This window comes from Piliocolobus tephrosceles, chromosome 10 (genome assembly GCF_002776525.5).
Source record: "Piliocolobus tephrosceles isolate RC106 chromosome 10, ASM277652v3, whole genome shotgun sequence".
In the NCBI taxonomy this organism is placed as follows: Eukaryota; Metazoa; Chordata; class Mammalia; order Primates; family Cercopithecidae; genus Piliocolobus; species Piliocolobus tephrosceles.
Genome location: NC_045443.1, coordinates 106,501,743 through 106,520,648, shown reverse-complemented (window position 1 = coordinate 106,520,648; position 18,906 = coordinate 106,501,743). Strand labels below are relative to the sequence as shown.

Here is an 18,906-nt window from a genome sequence, read left to right as displayed (position 1 = left end):
GTGATGATGATGATGAAGATGGGGTTATGATGGTGATGATGATGGTGGTGATGATGATCATGATGGTGGTGGTGATGATAATGAAGATGATGGCAATGGTGGTGATGACAGTGATGATAGTGGTGGTGATGATGATAGTTGTGGTGATAATGATGGTGATAGTGATGATGATGGTGATAGTGATGATTATGGTGATGATGATGGTGATCATGATGATGATGATAATGATGAAGATGGTGATGATAAGGTTGGCAATGCTAATGATGATGATAGTGATAGTGATGATGATGAAGATGGGGTTATGATGCTGATGGTGATGATAGTAATGATGATGATGAATATGGTGGTTATGAAGGTGATGATGATGATAGTGATGATGATGGTGGTGATGATGATGGTGGTGATGCTGAAGATGATGATAATGGTGGTGGTGATGATGAAGATGATGGCCGTGGTGGTGATGATGGTGATGATAGTGGTGGTGATGCTGATAGTGAAAACGGTGATAGTGTGATGGTGGGGATGACAGTGTAATGACAGTGGTGGTGATGTTGGTTATGATGATAGTGTGATGGCAATGGTGACACTGATGATGGTATGGGAGCAGCTAACATTGGCTGAGGATTTACTCTTTGCCAGGCACTGCTCTAACCAGTTTACATGTTTTATCCATTTAATCCTCACAACAGTTCCAATTGGATCTATTACCAACATCTTCCCCATTTTGCAGGTGAGGAAACTGAAGCACAGAAGGGTTAAGTATCTTACTGAGGGTTATACAGCTAGGAATTAGCCAATTTGGATTTACGCCCAGGCAATCCGGCCTCAGAGCCCACATTCTTACCCATGACCTTGTGCTGCCTCTGAGGCAGTGCTGTGGGACCTGGTTTCCAGCTTCCCTTGCTTCTTGATGCTGATGAATGAAAACATTCTATGCATTCCTGAAAAGCCTCAGATTCCAAATCTAAGAGAGGACTAATGATGTGAACGCACAGCCTATTGCTGGCAGAGATAACGTGGCAATAACAGGGGATGGAGGGAAGCTGAGGCTTTACTCTCAGTCTGATCTGGGCTCTACTCCCAACTCTGTGAAACACAGGGCAAATCCATGTCCTCCTCTGTAAAATGGGGCTAATACTAGGCCTTAACTCATAGGATTGTGATGGGGATTAAGTGAAATAATGCACATCTAGCTTTTGGCACAGTGCCTTGCAGATAGTGAGCACTCAGTAAATGCCCCACAATAGTGTTACTACTGTTCTTCTTATGGATGATACATTTTGCTGGAGGAAACCACAACCTGCTAATGTGATCAACACCAGCTCACACTTCCGGAAAAAATTATGATTGACGTACAAGGCCCATGGTTGAAATTCCAAAAAAATGACACCTCCCAGCAGGGGCTGATGAGATCCTTGGAGGTCACCCATGGGGCCACCCAAGCATCCTCCTTTAGTATTTTTATTTTTTTCAGATGGAAACTCACTCTGTCACCCAGGCTGAAGTGCAGTGGTGCAGTCAGTCTCAGCTCACTGTAACCTCCGCCTCCTGGGTTCAAGTGATTCTCCTGCCTCAGCCTCCTGAGTAACTGAGACTACAGGCATACACCACCACACCTGGCTAATTTTTGTATTTCTAGTAGAGACGGGGTTTCGCCATGTTGGCCAGGATGGTCTCAAACTCCTGGCCTCAGGTGATCTGCTCGCCTTGGCCTCCCAAAGTGTGCAGCCACTGTGCCCAGCTGTATTTTTATTTCTTAATTAACTGTTCATTTTGGAATTATTTTAGCTTTGCAAAAAAAAATGCAGATATAATATAGACAGTTCTCACATACCCTTTACCCAGCCTCCCCTAATGTTAACAACTAAACTAAAAAAATTAACTTTAGTGTGCTACTATTAGCTCAGCTCCAGACTTTATTCTGATTTCATCAGTCATTGCATTTGTGCTGTTCCCAGATACAATCCAGCATAGCACATTGGGTTTAGTGTTTTAGTTTAGTTTAGTTTTGGTTTTTTGATTTTTTTTTTTTTTTTTTTTTGAGACAGAATCTTGCTCTGTCACCCAGGCTGGAGTGCAGTGGCATGATCACAGCTCACTGCAACCTTGAAACCTCCTTGGCTCAAACCATCTTCCTCCCTCAGCCTCCCAGGTAGCTAGGACCATAGGCGTGAGCCACCACTCACAGCTACTTTTTAAAAATATTTTTAGTAGAGATGGGGTCTCAATATGCTACCCAGGCTGCTCTGAAACTCCAGGTCTCAAGTGATCCTCCTGCCTCAGCCTCCCAAAGTGCTGGGATTACAGGCATGAGCCATAGCATCCGGCTGTCTTTTAGTATGTTTCAAAACACTTATTAGTTTATAAATTATATCTGTGTCTTTTTCCGAGCATAAAAATAACACCTGTTTATTTGAAAAGCATTCAGACATTAAAGAAATGCTCAAAGTAGGAAAGTGAATGTTGTTTTCAAAGATGAGCCTGGTAAGCAGTTTGTAAGATGTCCACTCAGTCTTACTTCCCCTGCTTGGCACACATACACGTATATACATTTTATCACAAAGACAGCTCCTACGGCACCTACCTCTCCACAACTTTCGCTTTTCACTTAACAACATAGTGTGCACATCTTTCCATTGGAGTGCAGATGGAATTGTGCCTTTCAAAAGTATTTCAGGCCGGGCATGGTGGTTCACATCGGTAATCCTAACACTTTGGGAGGCTGAGGTGGGAAGATAGCTTGAGCTCAGGAGTTCAAGACCAGCCTGGGCAACATAGTGAGATCTCATCTCTACAGAAATAGAAAAAATTTATCTGGGCATGGTGGCATGGGCTTGTAGTCCCAGCTACTTGGGAGGCTGAGGCAGGAGGATGACTTGAGCCAGGAGATCGAGGCTGCAGTGAGCTATGATTATACCACCGAGCTCCAGCCTGGGCAACAGAGCAAGACCCTGTCTCAAAACAAAATCAAAACAAACAAAAAAGTATTTTTTTTTTTCTGGCCATGGAAGTAATAAATTGTAAAAGGAAGTTAATTCTCATGTAATTTTTTCCTTCCTCCCTCTGACAACAAACAAATTAAACCATAATTCAAAGTCTTGTATATATTCTATGGATAGATACATGTGCATATATATACACCCACATGCATACATATCCAAGAATAGAACCATGCTAAATACCTTGTTGTCGATCTTGTTGTGTTTTTAAACATTAATTAACAATATACTTTGTGTATCTTTCTATATCTGCACATTCTTGTTAACAGTTGGGTCATATTTCATAATGTGGATATTTAATAATTTATATATGTATAATATCTACTTAATAATTTATTTAGCCAACCCCCTATTGATGCACGTTCTGGGTTTTTCCATTTCTCCTATTGTAAGTCATGCTGCAATTGTAGGACATCACTTCACATTGGAATATGTTTCTAGGATAAGTTCTAAAAGCAGCATGTGCTGCCTTTAATTAGCTTGGCTGGGGACCACCCCAGAAAACCCCACACTAGGACAACTGCAAGGTGCACTGATTCCTTCCTTCCCTCTCCCTTTCTCCTTCCCAGATACTTTCATGGTGGAAGATGCGGTGGAAGCCATTGGCTTTGGAAAATTTCAGTGGAAGCTGTCTGTTCTCACCGGCTTGGCTTGGGCAAGTATTTCCGGGGGCAGTGGCTCAGCCTCCAAGAAACCCCCATGCTGCTCAGCTGGGTTTCCATGGTCTGCAAGGAAGGACACAGTTCTTTGCACATGGAGCCTTTGCTTGAATTCCAATCAACAAAATTTATGTGGCGTGATAAGTGGTGATAACGAGGTCTGTGCCTGAGGAGAGCTGGGTGTGCTTGGCAGTTGTCCCCAAGGAGGAGTTGAAGTTTCTAGCTAATTAAGTGGCTTTCAACTCTTTGGGCTCAGGGCTACTATGAGATTACGATGTCAGCTGTAGAGCTCTCCCTAGAAAAGCAGGCATAGATTAAAAATGTGCCTTCTGCTTCAAGACTCTCATGCTCCCTCATTCAAATCCCCTAGCTATGGCAAACAGCACAGCCAAACCTTTGATATACTTGAAATTAATTTTTGTGAATGGCAGGAGATGGTGATCTAAATATATATTTTTCCAAATGGATCGTCAATTTTCCCACAACATTTCCCCCACTAATCGGAAAAGTTGCCTTTATTGTATACCAAATTCCCATGGCCACATAGGCGTGCTTCTAGATTCCATGTCTATCCTAGTCTGTCTAGTCTCATAAAGGTACATGATGTTTAATTGCTGGGGATTCCGAGTCTGTTTTATTGTATTAAAAGGTCACACTTGTTAACTATACTGACAATTATATTCTATTCTACATGAACAAATGACCTATAAGCCAAAGACAAGCCAGTCTTTAATTGCACTGAAAATATCATTGTCTCTCTGCTTCTATAAAAATGTTTTTTTCTCAGATTTTAGAAACATGTTTTCCCACTTCGTTTGCAACGTGTCCATATTTTTTAAAACACAAAAAACACATGAAAGTAATATAAAATGTCTATTTGTCTATTCCTGCAATGGTAATGCATGGTTTTAACTGCTGGAGCTTTGAGTGTGGTTTGGTGTGCAGCAGGGCACTTGGCAGCGGGTAGACAGGGGTGCGCTACAGTCTCTGTCTCTGAGGTTATGGACTTGGCCAGCCTTCCCCAGCACCAAGCAGCATCCTGGCCTCATGATGTCTCCCTCCTCTCTGCAGATGGCTGATGCCATGGAGATGATGATCCTCAGCATCCTGGCGCCACAGCTGCATTGCGAGTGGAGGCTCCCAAGCTGGCAGGTGGCTTTGCTGACCTCGGTAGGCAGCCCAGCAGCTCCCTCCTGTTGCGTACAGTTCTGCTCCGCTGGGGTGTCCTGCGGAATATCTCCCTTCTCCTGCTGCTGAAGGCTCAGCCAAAAAGAATTAAGCCCTGATGGCAACACTGTCCCATCCCCACCTCATGTATCCTAGCAGGTTTACAGCCAACTCTACTTCACCCGGAGGTCCAGCTACTTGGGAGGGTGTCCCAGGCATCCTGTTCTATTGCTGGGAGCTTGAAACCCACCTGTGCGTATCACTTAAACTCTGTACGCCTGTTTTCTTGGCTGCAAACAGGAGATGCCAATCCCTACACTCCCAGGATGATGTGAGGACTAGAAACAACACAGTGCCTGGCATAGAGTAGGTGTTCAATAAATTGGAGCTATTGCTCCCTGGAATTAAGGCCTGAAGGAGGAGGCTGCAGTCACTTTTTGTCAGGGAGAGATCAGCAGCAACCTCTTAAAAGAGAGAGGAATGGACTGGGCGCAGTGGCTCACGCCTGTAATCCCAGCATTTTGGAAGGCCGAGGTGGGTGGACCACCTGAGGTCAGGAGTTTGAGACCAGTCTGACCAATATGGTGAAACTCCATCTCTATTAAAAATACAAAAATTAGCGGGGCATGGTGGCGGGCACCTGTCATCCCAGCTACTTGGGAGGCTGAGACAGGAGAATTGCTTTAATCTGGGAGGCAGAGGTTGCAGTGAGCTGAGATTGTGCCATTGCACTCTGGCCTGGGTGACAGAGCAGGACTCCACCTCAAATTAAAAAAAAAAAAAAGATTGAGAGAGAGAGAGGAATGGCCAGGCTGGATAAGAGGATAATAATGATAATCACAAAAGCTAATACTTACAGAGCATTTACTGTGCAAAGGCCTTTACCTACATTGCATACAATATATGCATAACGTACATGTGCTCTTTAATCCTCACAGACCTATGAGCTAGGCACTATGGTTAGTTGAGCAAGATGAGGCACAGAGAGGTTAATCACTTGCTCAAGGTCTGTGATCTCCATCAGTGTTGGAGTCATTGCCAATTCAGGATGCCTCCCAGAACGTTGTTTTTTGTAGATAACTGTTCTGGAATGGCCTGAGTGCCTTCCACACAGCATGGCCCAGTCTGATATTAGCAATAAGGTTGTGAAGTTCAGTGGGAAGAGTTTCATGGCACATGCACCTGTGTTTTTGTGGTTTAGTCACCTCTAGATGTGTGACCTTGAGTGAGGCTATATTTTGTGGCCTGCAAAATGGGGGTGATAATGCCTGTTTTTCTGTGTATTTTGTTAAACACACAGCCCCTAGCACACACCAGGGGCTGAGTCCATGATACTTGTTTTTTATATTCCTCCTCACCAGTATCTCCTAAAGAGTAACTGCAGGCTGGTCGCAGTAGCTGATGCCTGTAATCCTAGCACTTTGGGAGACTGAGGCGGGCAGATCACTTGAGGCCAGGAGTTCGAGACCAGGCTGGCCAACTTGGTGAAACCTCGTCTCTACCAAAAACACAAAAATTGACTGGGCATGGTGGCACATCCTGTAATCCCAGCTACTCAGAAGGCTGAGGCAGGAGAATCACTTGAACCCGGGAGGCCGAAGTTGCAGTGAGCCGAGATCTCACCACTCCACTCTAGCCTGGGTGACAGAGTGAGACTCCATCTCAAATAATAATAATAATAATAATAATAACTGCAGGTCTGTGTTTTTGCAATGTAGGGCCTTTCTGGTCTCCAATTTACTGAGCACTTATTTTGGGCCAGGCTAATGGTTTTGCATACATTACCTCTTTAACCTTCTCAAACCTATGAAAGAGGTGCTTTTATTACTGTCACTTCTACAGATAAAGGAACTGAGGTTTAGAGAGGGGCATTGACTTGCCCAAGCTCAGACAGCCTGTAAGAGGCAGAATCGAAAGCCACACCTGGCAGGCTCCGAGCCCCTGCCTCGGGCTACTTTCTTGTGGTATGAGGTTTAGACTTGTAGGCTAGGTAGAGCCATTAAGTCTCATGGGTGAATTTTCTATGGAAAAGCTAGAGTCCTGCAGGAGTTGGAGACATAAAGTACCCAAGGAGGATGCTACAGATGCATATTGTTGCTGCAGGAAATACTGTGCAAGATTACCGTAATTATTATGATATAGACGCAGTGCTCTGCTGTGCCAGAATCTCTCCTTTTGAGGAAAATGGGTGTTTTGAGAGATACTTAACTCTTTCAGGATGTAAGAATATCACTTAGCACATGACAAAGGCAACACTTTATCCCAAGACAGTAATCTTCAAACATCTTGGGTCTAGGTTAATCTAGAAAAGAATTAAATAAAAACCATGTAGAATCCAGGAATGTCACATGTTTTTACATTGACAGGAAATTTTTAAAATTGTAGGTTGCAGATGAAACCATTGCCAGTGTACTGGAATATAAAAATCAAAATAAAATTATCATATCACTTTTTAAAATGTGTCTAGTAAAGTGGAAAAATGGAATTACTTACCTGATATCTACCATTGTTTGTTTTAAAATTACATGAACAAGCTCTTTAGAGGAATTTAGAAATTTTGCATTGATTTTTTCTTGGAACTTATATTTCCATTCATTTCTCCATATAATTTTATCTTAATGTAATATTTTTTCTGAAATAGGGTCTCTCTGTGTTGCCCAGGCTGGAGTATAATGGTGTGATTTTGTCTCACTGCAACCTTTGCCTTCTAAGTTCAAGCGATCCTCCCACCCCAGCCTCCTGAGCAGCTGGGAACAAAGACACACGCCACCATGCCCACCTAATTTTTTATGTTTAGTAGAGACGGAATTTCACCATGTTGCCCAGGCTGGCCTAATGTAATGTGTTCTTGCTTGAAAGGATCACATTCATTACCCTATGATAATTCTCTGTGACAAAATACATACATTTTAAATTATTAGTTTTAATTCTCTGAGACGAGAAGGCTCTAAGCACTCACATTTTTCTCCTACACTGACTTATCATTATAATTTTTAGTAGTACACAATAGACCACATAAACAACATATAATTTTGATAAATAATTGCTAATCATAAGCAAGGTTTTATCGGAAATGTATCCCTTAATGAGTGGTGTGGAACGTTTCCCAAATATTTTACGTATTCCTGAATGATTATTGCTAAAGTGAGACAGGGTTCAGCACCAGGTCCGTTCCTATTTGTCATTTTTCCTGAATGAATGTGTATATGAAAATCTTTGTTCACATAAAAAAAGTTTTGAGGAACTGAAGGAGTTTTGTTAGAACTCACTAAACTGATGCCACTTGATTTTTAAAAACACTCTCCAAATTGTGTGTGCCAAAGAGCACGCAGCTTTCATTTCTGAAAAATTATGTTCCATGACCTGACTTGCCGACAGCTTGATTAGACTGTTCTTCAATTCTGCTGAAAGTAATAATAAAGGTATTAGAACTCAGATGACTTGCAAAAGTCATCGGTAAGTGCATCATCAGTGCCGCTTCTGAGGCAGGGTTTACACTGAAAAGCAATGCCTTGGTCAGACTGGCCTAGGGAGGCATGGCTGAGAAAGACGGAGTCAGGCAGGAAATGGAGAAGAAGACCCCTAACACGTTCTTAAGAAAGAGTCTGTGGGGAAGTTGTAAACCTGGAAATGAATTCCCTTAAAATGATCCATTCGGGGTCAGGTGTGGTGGCTCATACCTGTAATCCCAGCACTATGGGAGGCTGAGGTGGAAGGATCCCTTGAAACCAGGAGTTTGAGACCAACCTGGACAACAAAGTGAGATCCTGTCTCTACTAAATAAATAAATAAATAAAATTAGCCAGGCATGGTGATGCACACCTGTAGTCTCCCCTGCTCGGGAGGCTGAGGTGAGAGGATCACTTGAGCCCAGGAAGTGGAGCCTGCAGTGAACCGTGACCACACCACCGCACTCCAACCTGGGTGACAGAGCAAGATCCTGTCTAAACAAACAAACAAATAAATTATACATACATAAACTGTCTGCTTCTCCCTTGGAATGCTTCTGTGTACCACCCCCACTCCCCACTCTCGGACATGCCACAAGAAATGCTTTCTGGGTCAGACTAAACTGAGCCTGTGCCCTCCCCTTTCTGGCCCTCAGTTGCCTTATCTGTGAAATGGGGATAATAGAAGCACCCACCAGGCAGGGCTACTGTGAGGATGCAGTAAGACGTGTGCATAAAGCCTTCCGCATGGTGTCTGGCACTTAGAGAGGGAAGAGCACGGTGATGAGGCGCCAGTCAGCCTGCTTGGGCTTAAGACTTGCCTCTACTCTCTCCTTTCAGGGAGGAGGAGCAGGTTTCTTAACCTATCTGAGCCTTGGCTCCCCATTCTGTCATATGAGTAGGATCGTTCAAATCTCACCAGCTGTTACTCCAAGGATCAACAATGTAACAGTGACTTTGCCTCCCATGCAATGAGTGGTTTCTCTTCCTAGTAGTTTACAGCTCCCATGCCAGCCTCCTGTGTGCCTGTTTTTCCTACTTTCCAGCCTCTACCTTGCAGCCCTTGGTATTTTCTCAGCAGTAGGGCAAGTGTTTCTTTGGGATGGTGTGAAACTTGTCAAAAGCTAGTTCTGGAGCCAGAATGCCTGATTCCAGTGCAGGCTGCACCACTTAACACCTCTGTGACACTGGTCATGCAATTGCCTCTCTCTGAGTCTCAGTTCCCTCATCTGTAAAATGGGGATAGTAATAGCACCCTCCCCATGGGATTGTTGGGAAGCTTGCAGGAAGCACTTAGTGTCTGCCCTTTGTCAGGCTCTCAGTGACTGTTAGATCATTGTTGTTACCTAGAGGGTGACGTCACCACTTCCACTTGTTCCCTTTCTGTGCAATGATCCAAATCCTCTGTCTAATGAAAACTGTCTTTCCCCCCACAGGTGGTCTTTGTAGGCATGATGTCCAGCTCCACGCTCTGGGGAAATATCTCAGACCAGTACGGCAGGAAAACAGTAAGGCAAACTTACTCTTCTAAACGCATGTCCTCTGGGTTCTCTTGGTGATAGTCTGGACAAGTAGCAAACCCGTTCTGCCTTAGCAATTGGGAGGCCTAATGAGGATTATGTTGAAGTACAGTGAGAAGACATTGCTGTAAGGCTGCTGTGGACTCTCTTCAAAGCACACATTCCTAGTGGGGCCCAAGCATATGCATTTCAGAATCTACACAGTCAGTGCCTACTCATACCCCTGGGCTGGAATCATTTCCTCATTACCCCTGGCTGGGGCAGTCAAAGGATGGTAGATAAAGCCATTGATTCTCTTGTCCTAAAGAGAGCTATTTCTCAAATTTTGGGTTTTTGGTTTTTGTTTGAGACAGGGTCTTGCTGGAATGCAGTGACACAGTCTCAGCTCACAGTAGCCTCAACCTCCCAGGCTCAAGCAATCCTCCCACCTTAGCCCTCCAAGCAACTGGGACTACAAGCGTGCACCAATACACCCAGCTCATTTTCATATTTTTTGTAGAAATGGGGTTTCACCATGTTGTGCAGGCTGGTCTCAAATTCCTGGCCTCAAGCGATCCTCCTGCCTTGGCCTCCCCACAGCGCTGGGATTACAGACATGAGCCACTGCACCCAGAAAACAATTTCTCAATCCCAGCAGGACTGAGCTCCAGTGTCTGTTGTGGGAACCTGTTCATGAAGACATCCTGAGTTACCTTCCTTCCCTTCCCTGTCTCACTTCTCCACTCCCCTACTGGAATCTGCTCAAATAAACTATCTTTACTAGGATCCTTATCTTAAAGCCAGCCTTTGGGAGAGCCCAGACATGATATGAAATGGATTTGCAGACAAGAAGGAACAGGGAACTTACAGCTCAGGGCCTTGACATCAGGTGGACCCGGGTTCAGTATCAACTTTGCCACTACTGGCTGTGTGATCTTGGGCAAGCAAATCGACATTTTTTTTTTTTTTTTTTTTGAGATGGAGTCTTGCCCGGGCTGGAGTGCAATCATACGATCTTGACTCACTGCAGCCTCTGTCTGCTGGGTTCAAGTGATTCTCCTGCCTCAGCCACCCAAGTAGCTGGGATTATAGGCACCTGCCACCACACCAGGCTATTTTTTGTATTTTTAGTACAGACGGGGTTTCACCATGTTGGCCAGGCTGGTCTCAAACTCCTGACCTCAAGTGATCCACCGGCCATGGCCCCCCAAAGTGCTGGGATTACAGGCATGAGTCACTGGGCTCAGTCAAATTGACCTCTCTGATCATCAATTTCCTAATATGAATAAAGAAGAAAATAGCAGAACCTGTATTGGAGGGTTAAGAGAGATGAATTAGGGTTAATTGAGGTGTAAATCACTGTTTCTTTTGTTTTTTCGAGGCAAGGTCTTGCTCTGTTGCCCAGGCTGGAGTGCAGAGGTGCAATCATAGCTAATTGCAGCCTTGACCTCCTGGGCTCAAGCAATCCTTCGACCTCAGCCTCCCAAGTAGCTGGGATAAGACTTGTGCCACCATGCCCAGTTAATTGTTTTTTTATTTTTTGTAGAGAAACAGGGTCTCACTATGTTGCCCAGGCTGGTCTCAAACTCCTGGCCTCAAGCAGTCCTTCCACCTCAGCCTCCTAAAGTGCTGGGATTACAGATGTGAGCCACTGTGTGAATCTCTTTGTACAATGCCAGGCACCTGCTAGGCACAGGACACATGTAAACTGAAACTCCAAGTATAACATTTCTGACAAGTCCCCATGCAACGTCAATGCTGCTAGTTTTGGGACCATACTTTGAAAACGGTTTAGACTAAGAATAACCTACTACTGGAGGTGGGAATGGGCTACTTGAACAAACCTAGAATTCTGTTAGGAAGGAAGAAGTGAGATCTGGATGCTGGGTAGGTAACAGGCAATCTCCACTACAACTAGCAAGTCACGGGCTGAAAATAAAATAGTGCATTGTATAGCAGGCGTGATACAAAGTATGGTTCATGCATTAGCTCATTGAATCCCCATAATAACCATTGAAGTAGGTACTATTATCATTCTGACTTGATAGAAGAAGAAACTGAGGCACAGAGAGTGGGCAACTTACCCAGGGCCACACGGTTGTGCATCACAGAGGCAGGTCTTGCTCATTCTAAGTCTAGAACTCTGTCTTCACTGTGATGCCAGTGGCTTGGATCAGTAGGTGCTCCAGAAGCAGGTGACCGCTCAATGAATGAATGAACGTTCCAGCAATGCCACACAGGATGCAAACTCCTGCTGCATCCCCTCTCACTGCTACTGTGCAGGGAACTGTGGCCAGTAGACACCTGGAAGATGGTGATCAATATAATTGCCAAGAAATGGTGATTAATATAACTGCCAAGACTGTAACTCCGGAGGCAGCAGGCTGGAAACTAAATGCAGCTATGATGGGCCTTGGGGTCTTGACTGGTGATGGGGCTGGAGATGGCAGTTGGAAAGTCCTCTCTGGGGCTCCCAAAGGAAGCAAAAGCTGGTTATTAACCCCCTGTTAACCCAAGAAGGAATTACTCTGGTCTTCAGTGGCAGCTCTCTAGATTCTGCCCCCATCTGCCCTCCCACCCATTTCCTGTTTCTGGAGCATATGAGTGATGGCACAGTGACTTTCTGGTTGGAAGAATGAACAAGAGTTTAAGGACAGGAGAGAGGAAGGAAGGAAGGAAGGAAGGAAGGAAGGAAGGAAGGAAGGAAGGAAGGAAGGAAGGAAGGAAAGGAGGGAGGGAGGGAGGGAAAAAAGGAGGGAAGGAAAGAAGAAGGGACAGAGGGAAAAGGGACAGAGGGAGGGAAAGAAGGAAAAAAGGAAGTAAAGAGGGCCCGGTGCGGTGACTAACGCCTGTAATCCCAGCACTTTGGGAGGCCAAGATGGGCGGATGACCTGAGGTCAGGAGTTTGAGACCAGCCTGACCAACATGGTGAAACCTCATCTCCACTAAAAATACAAAATTATCCAGGCATGGTGGCACATGCCTACAATCCCAGCTACTCAGGAGCCAAGATCGTGCCATTGCACTCCAGCCTGGGCAACAAGAGTGAGACTTCGTCTCAGAAAAAAAAAAAAAAGAAATAAAAGAAAAGGGAGAAAGAAGAAAGGAGAAAGAGAGAGAGAAAGGAAGGGAGGGGGAGGGGAAGAAAGGAAGGAGGTAAGGAGAGAGAGCGAGGAAGGGAGAGAAGGAAGAAAAAAAGGAAGAAAGGAGGGAGGGAAGGAGGAGGGAAAGAAGGAGAGAAGAAAAAACACCTCTGAAAATAAAATAGAGTCATTTTTGTTTTGATGGAGCTGAGCAGCCGTTAAAAGAACTGTAAAGCTGTGGCTGTCTGAGGCTGAATCCAACGTTAATCTTTAAGCCTTTAAAATAATCAAAGGAGGCCAGGAGTGGTGGCTCATGCCTGTAATCCCAGCACTTTGGGAGGATACATCACCTGAGCTCAGGAGTTAAAGACCAGTCTGGGCAACATGGCAAAACCCCATCTCTACAAAAAATACAAAACTTAGCCAGGCCCAGTGGCGCACCTGTAGTGCCAGGTACTCAGGAGGCTGAGGCAGGAGAATCGCTTGAACCCAGGATGGGGAGGCTGCAGTGAGCTGGGATCATGCCACTGCACTCCAGCCTGGGCAACAGAGCAAGACTCTGTCTGGAAAAAAAAAAATTCGTTTATTTGTTCCTGAGACAAACATGCACACACACACACACGCACACAGACAGACATGCGCACACACACACACTTCAGGAATCCATAATGAGGAAATTTGCTGAACCCAAATTCTGCTATCCAATTGCCTTATTTATATCAGAGGAGGCTGGATTAGAAAACACAGATATTCACAGCTACCATTCATTGAATCCCCAAAACGAAAGCGCAGGTTGGTTTTGTCCCTGTGTCTGTTCTAATCATTTATTAGAGGATGCCAGAAACATGGATTTGAGGCGTCAGAAGGTTCAGTAGGACAGTGCTGTGATTGACTAGTGATGTCTGCCACAGGCACAGGACTGAAGAGCGTGGAGGGATTTTAGTAAACTCCATGAGGAAAGGGGCTGCATTTGTTTTGTTCAATGAGTTGGCCCGAGAGCCTGACCTCCCTGGCTCAGAGTGCACACTCAATAAATACTTCTCGAGTGACTGAGCTGCGGTGGATGAGAACCAGATCTCCTTGTTTCCACTTTCTGCTACTTTCTTATCCTCTCCAGAGCAGCAACTGCCTGATGAATGTTTTTTATTGACGTGGAAAGTCCACAATGCACAATGGTCATTCATGCAGGATCCCAACTTCCCTTGGAAGAGTATGTTTACTCTGCCACTAGGGGCAGTAATTCACTTAGTGTTCCCACATAGACATCTTCATGTTTGTGAAGGGCCTCAGAAGAGAAAGCTCTAAGCTGGGATTTTAAAGAGATTTATAGAGGGATTTACAGAAATGTCATTTACTGAATCTTGCAGATTGCAAACATGTTTTGGCACCTTCCAAAATAGTAGTTCTCAGTGCAGGGCTGGGGGCACTTGGCAATGTCTAAAGACATTTTTGATTGTCACACCTGGGGGGAGGGGTGTGCTACTGGCATCCAATGCATAGGGGCCAAGGATTCTGCTCCATAGCCCACAGTGCATGGGACAGCCCCCACCACAAAGAATGACCCAGTCCAAGATGTTGGCAGTGCTGAGGTTGAGAAACCAGGTTCTAGAAAACATGTGCAGACAATATCACCAAGTTGCCGTGATGTGGCATCTGCTCTTCATGATCTTTCTTCATCTCCTGGGCCTACTCAGCCCTCATTTCTTTCTTTCTTTTTTTTTAATTGAGATAGAGTCACACTCTGTTGTCCAGGCTGGAGTGCAACGGTGCGATCTCGGCTCACTGCAAGTTCCGCTTCCTGGGTCCAAGCGATTCTCCTGCTTCAGCCTCCCAAGTAGCTGGGACTACAGGCACATGCCACCAAGCCCAGCTAATTTTTGTATTTTTAGTAGCGACGGGATTTCACTGTGTTAGCCAGGAAGGTCTCGATGTCCTGACCTCGTGATCCACCCACATGGGCCTCCCAAAATGCTGGGATTAGAGGTGTGAGCCACCATGCCCGGCCTCAGCCCTCATTTCAATATTTACCAAAGAAGCTCATTTTGACAAATGAAATAATGCAGTGTCATTGTGAAAAGCCTGGGTTTTGAGGCCAGACTGCTTGGGTTCAAATCCCAGCTCCTCTCCTTAAAAGCTGCATATTGGGCAAGCTATTCAACTTCTCTGTGTCTCAGTTTTCTCATCTGTAGGTGGGATAATAATAGCCTCTCCCATGGGGCTGTTATGAGCAGTAAATGGCCCTTGTACATAAAGCTCTTGGCACAGAGAAATTACATAAATGGCCATTATTATACCTATCATTTGCCAAGCTTGGGGTGCCCGTAAAAGGCAATGCCAGCATTGAAATGCAGGCACACCTGGCTCCAGGGTCCACATCCTTAACCCTGACCTTGGCTGCTGGGAGACATAACTGAATTATCCTTCAGAATTTAGTTGATTAGTTGAACATTCATCCATCCCAAATAGATGAAGCCCAGGAGGGCTGCCCATATGGTGTCCCACCAGTTCTCCCAACCAGCTTGATAAATTCCATACCCAACATGAAACTGGCCTGACCAGAGGGAAAGAGAAAGTGTCCCCAGATTGCAGAGCTTCCTTCTCCCCAGCATGGAATTCTGGCCCAACCTCAGGAAGGACAGATCAGATTCTAATTATAAAGCTTCCCCAGAATTCCCCCAGGAACACTGGGCAAGCCAGGCAGCTGGCGAGCCTTGGCAACCACCAAGAACCTCCTTAATCTGCCCTGGCTCAGCAGTAACGTTCCTGCCAGGGCGTTCACTGCGTGATATTGTGGGGCATTCACATACGGGGTTAGGACTCAGTGAGCCACTTCGGTTCCTACAGGAGTTTCTACCGCCTGGGAGTGTGTGGCAGCCACAGAAAGGCGAAGGCAACTGTAGGTGTGTGGTCTTGAAGACATGGAGATAAACACATCCAGGTTTATATCACAGTGCACCCCTGTTGACTGAGGTGACCTTGGGCAAGATCCTTCACCTCTCTGAGCTTCAGTTTCCCCATCTGCAAAATAGCCTCCATAATAGGCACTTTAATGGGGGGATTAAATAAGAAAATGTAGCCAGGCGTGGTGGCATGTGGTTGTGGTCCAGGCTACTTAGGGGCTGCGGTGAGAGGATCGCTTGAGCCCAGGAGTTCAAGGATGTAGTGAGCTGTGATTGTACCACTGCACAATCCTTGAACTCCTGGGCTCAAGTGCCTGGGTGACAGAGCAAGGAAAGGAAAAGAAGGAAGGGAGGGAGGGAAGCAGGGGGAGGGAAGGAAGGGAGGGAGGGAAGCGGGGGAGAGAGGGAAGGGAGGAAGGGAGGGAGGGAGGAAGGAAGGAAGGAAGGAAGGAAGGAAGGAAGGAAGGAAGGAAGGGAGAAAAAGTGTATAATACACTTTGAATATGGTATGGAGCGGTCACTATCTAGTTCAAAAGCTATTAGGTCTATCTTATCTTTAAGAAGGAAGTGGAGGTGCCTGGCAGGCGCTCAGACTCCCTCTGAGGATCCCTGGGGGCTCCTCGACCTGTGAATATTGTCCTTTGGTTGAGCATGTTAGAGAATACCACGGGCCATGTTTGGCCCACGGGCGCCAGGTTTTCTAGGCTACAAGTTGCAAACTGTAACCCATAGGCCAAATATGGCCCCCTGATGTGTTTTATTTATCCTGCACAACATTTTAAAGGATTTTGAATCAGTTGCCTCCATTTCAAAAGTGACATCTTGCATAAAAATAAAGTTATGATTTTTTTGGAAAATCAGGTAATCTGGGCCTGGAATCCACATTTTGTCATGGTAATTTTTGGCTAGAGTTGAACAGAGGCTGACAAGACAGGGCAAGTTCTCTGTAATTCCGCCAGGCCCCCCATCCTTGCTGTGTTACACTTGCATTGTGCGTTTATGTTCTCTGTCAGAGGTAACAGGGAGCCATCAAAGGCTCTAGAGGAAGGTAGTGGCTCATTCGAGGTTGGAAGTTCTGGCTCCAACTTTGGCACCACGGACTGATCTTCAGCAGATCGCTCAACCAGTTGGGCCCTTGCTCTGCTAATTTGTAAAGCAGACATTAAAATAATAACCTTTGTTCACAGGGCTGCTGTGAGGACCCAGCGTAATGATGTGACAACGGTAAATGAAATGCAAATGAAAGTTCCATGAAGTCAGAAACTCTGGCTGTCATGTTCCCTACGGTAGCCCAGGGCCTGGCAAACAGCAGGTGTTCAATATATGCATATTTTATTCATGAATGGATGAATAATATATATCAGTATCTTTAATGCTGGGTCCACAGCACATGTTCAACATGTGTTTATTGAATAAATGAATGAATGGGTGAAGAATATATGTCAGTGTCTGGTATACAGCAGGTGCTCAATACATGCTTATCAAATGAGCAAATTAATGAATGCATAATGTCTATGCACCTACCCTGGAGCCTTATATACAGGGGATGCTCAATAAATGTAAAAAGAAGGGAGAGAGGAAAGGAGGAAAGAAGGAAGGAAGGAGCTATCAATCTATAAAGGGCAGAACAGATATTAGACTGAACGACAGTCACAGTTAATGAGAAGCCCAAAGGCCCGTGAGACATTCCTGCAGAGTCCCACACAAGCTCTTGGGTGGGACTTGCTGGCAGCACCCCCTGCTTTTGTAATAGCCGTGACAGTGCTTACACAGGGTTGCTGAGCCCTCGTTTTGGGGCAGCTGGAAAGCCGTGGCATCAGCAGACAAATGCAGAGCCAGCTGCAGCCTGCTGCGACCAAACAGGACAGATCAGTGTGTGTCTGCTGCCTGGCAGGGGGATAATACGGCTCCCAGCAGACCTTGAAGGAGGGTTAATTCCCATGCAATCATCTCGGTGCCTTCTTTTCTCCCACTGCTGCTAATTAAGTCTTGTGTTTGATTCAAGACTCCTTGGATTCCAAGGAAGAAAGTCCCTATTAAGTTAGCTTAAGCCAAAAGAAAGGGATTAAATGTCTGTATGGCCAGTACCGATGTCACAGTCATGCATTTAGGAGTGCAAAAATGTTGCTTTATTATTATCATCGCTTCCTAGACTTTAGTCAATCCTGTGCCATCTATTATCTTATGTACTTAATATCTTTGTCCTTTCTTTCTTTTTTTAAATTTAATTTTTGTAGACCAAGGGTCTCGCTATGTGGCCCAGATTGGTCTCAAACTCCTAGCCTCAAGTGATCCTTTTGCCTCAAGCTCTCAAAGTACTGGGATTACAGGCATGAGCCACCTTGTCCTTAACTTAATAACTTTCTTCATATCAAATTGCTTTTTAAAAATCTATCACCTGTAACATGGGGCTAATAAAAAGAAATTGGAATATATTTTTGGAAAGTGAAACTATAGTTTTAATTGGAAGATCAATAACAATTGCCTTAAGTAGAGTGTGTCAGCAAAAATAAATGCAACACAAATAAAACAATGTTATTAAATTCTAAGTGGTTGTGGTTGTCCCAGTGCCTTCTGTGTTAAATAGAAAGCAGAATAGCTGTTCTTAAAAGGTGTCAGCTGGGTGTGGTGGCTCATGCCTGTAACCCTAGCACTTTAGGAGGCTGAGGCGGGTGGATTGTTTGAGTCCAGGAGTTCGAGACCAGCCTGGGCAACATGGCAAAACCTTGGCCAACATGGCAAAACCCCTTCTCTACTAAAAATACAAAAATTAGCTGGCTATGGTGGCACAAACCTGGAATACCAGCTACTCAGAGGCTGAGGCAGGAGAATTGCTTGAACCCAGGAGGCAGAGATTGCAGTGAGCTGAGATCGTGCCACTGCACTCCAGCCTGGGTGACTGAGCGAGACTCTATTTCAAATAAGTAAATAAATAAATACAAATAGAGATAAATAAATAGGTGTTAAAAAACAGACTGGCACCTCACGGACTCTTTCTCTTTGACATAATCATAAAAATGAAGACTGAAAAAAGAAATAACTTTCTTGTGAGGAGATGCAAAGTTATTTAAAATACTCTCTCTGCCACCTAAAGTCATTTTCTAAAAGACCTGAAATCATCTGGTAGGCTTCCAAATTTCCTCGCTCATC

General features: G+C 45.0%; 1 protein-coding gene across 1 annotated transcript in view; it reads left to right on the top strand.

Moving 5' to 3' along the window:
* The window catches only part of SVOP (SV2 related protein), a 102,888-nt gene that overhangs the window by 33,111 nt on the left and 50,871 nt on the right, over positions 1 to 18,906 (top strand). The window contains exons 3-5 of the mRNA XM_023199050.2: positions 3,569 to 3,654; positions 4,730 to 4,828; positions 9,711 to 9,782. Of these exons, the coding sequence (XP_023054818.1) occupies positions 3,569 to 3,654; positions 4,730 to 4,828; positions 9,711 to 9,782 (257 nt within the window). The remainder of the gene's footprint in view (positions 1 to 3,568; positions 3,655 to 4,729; positions 4,829 to 9,710; positions 9,783 to 18,906) is intronic.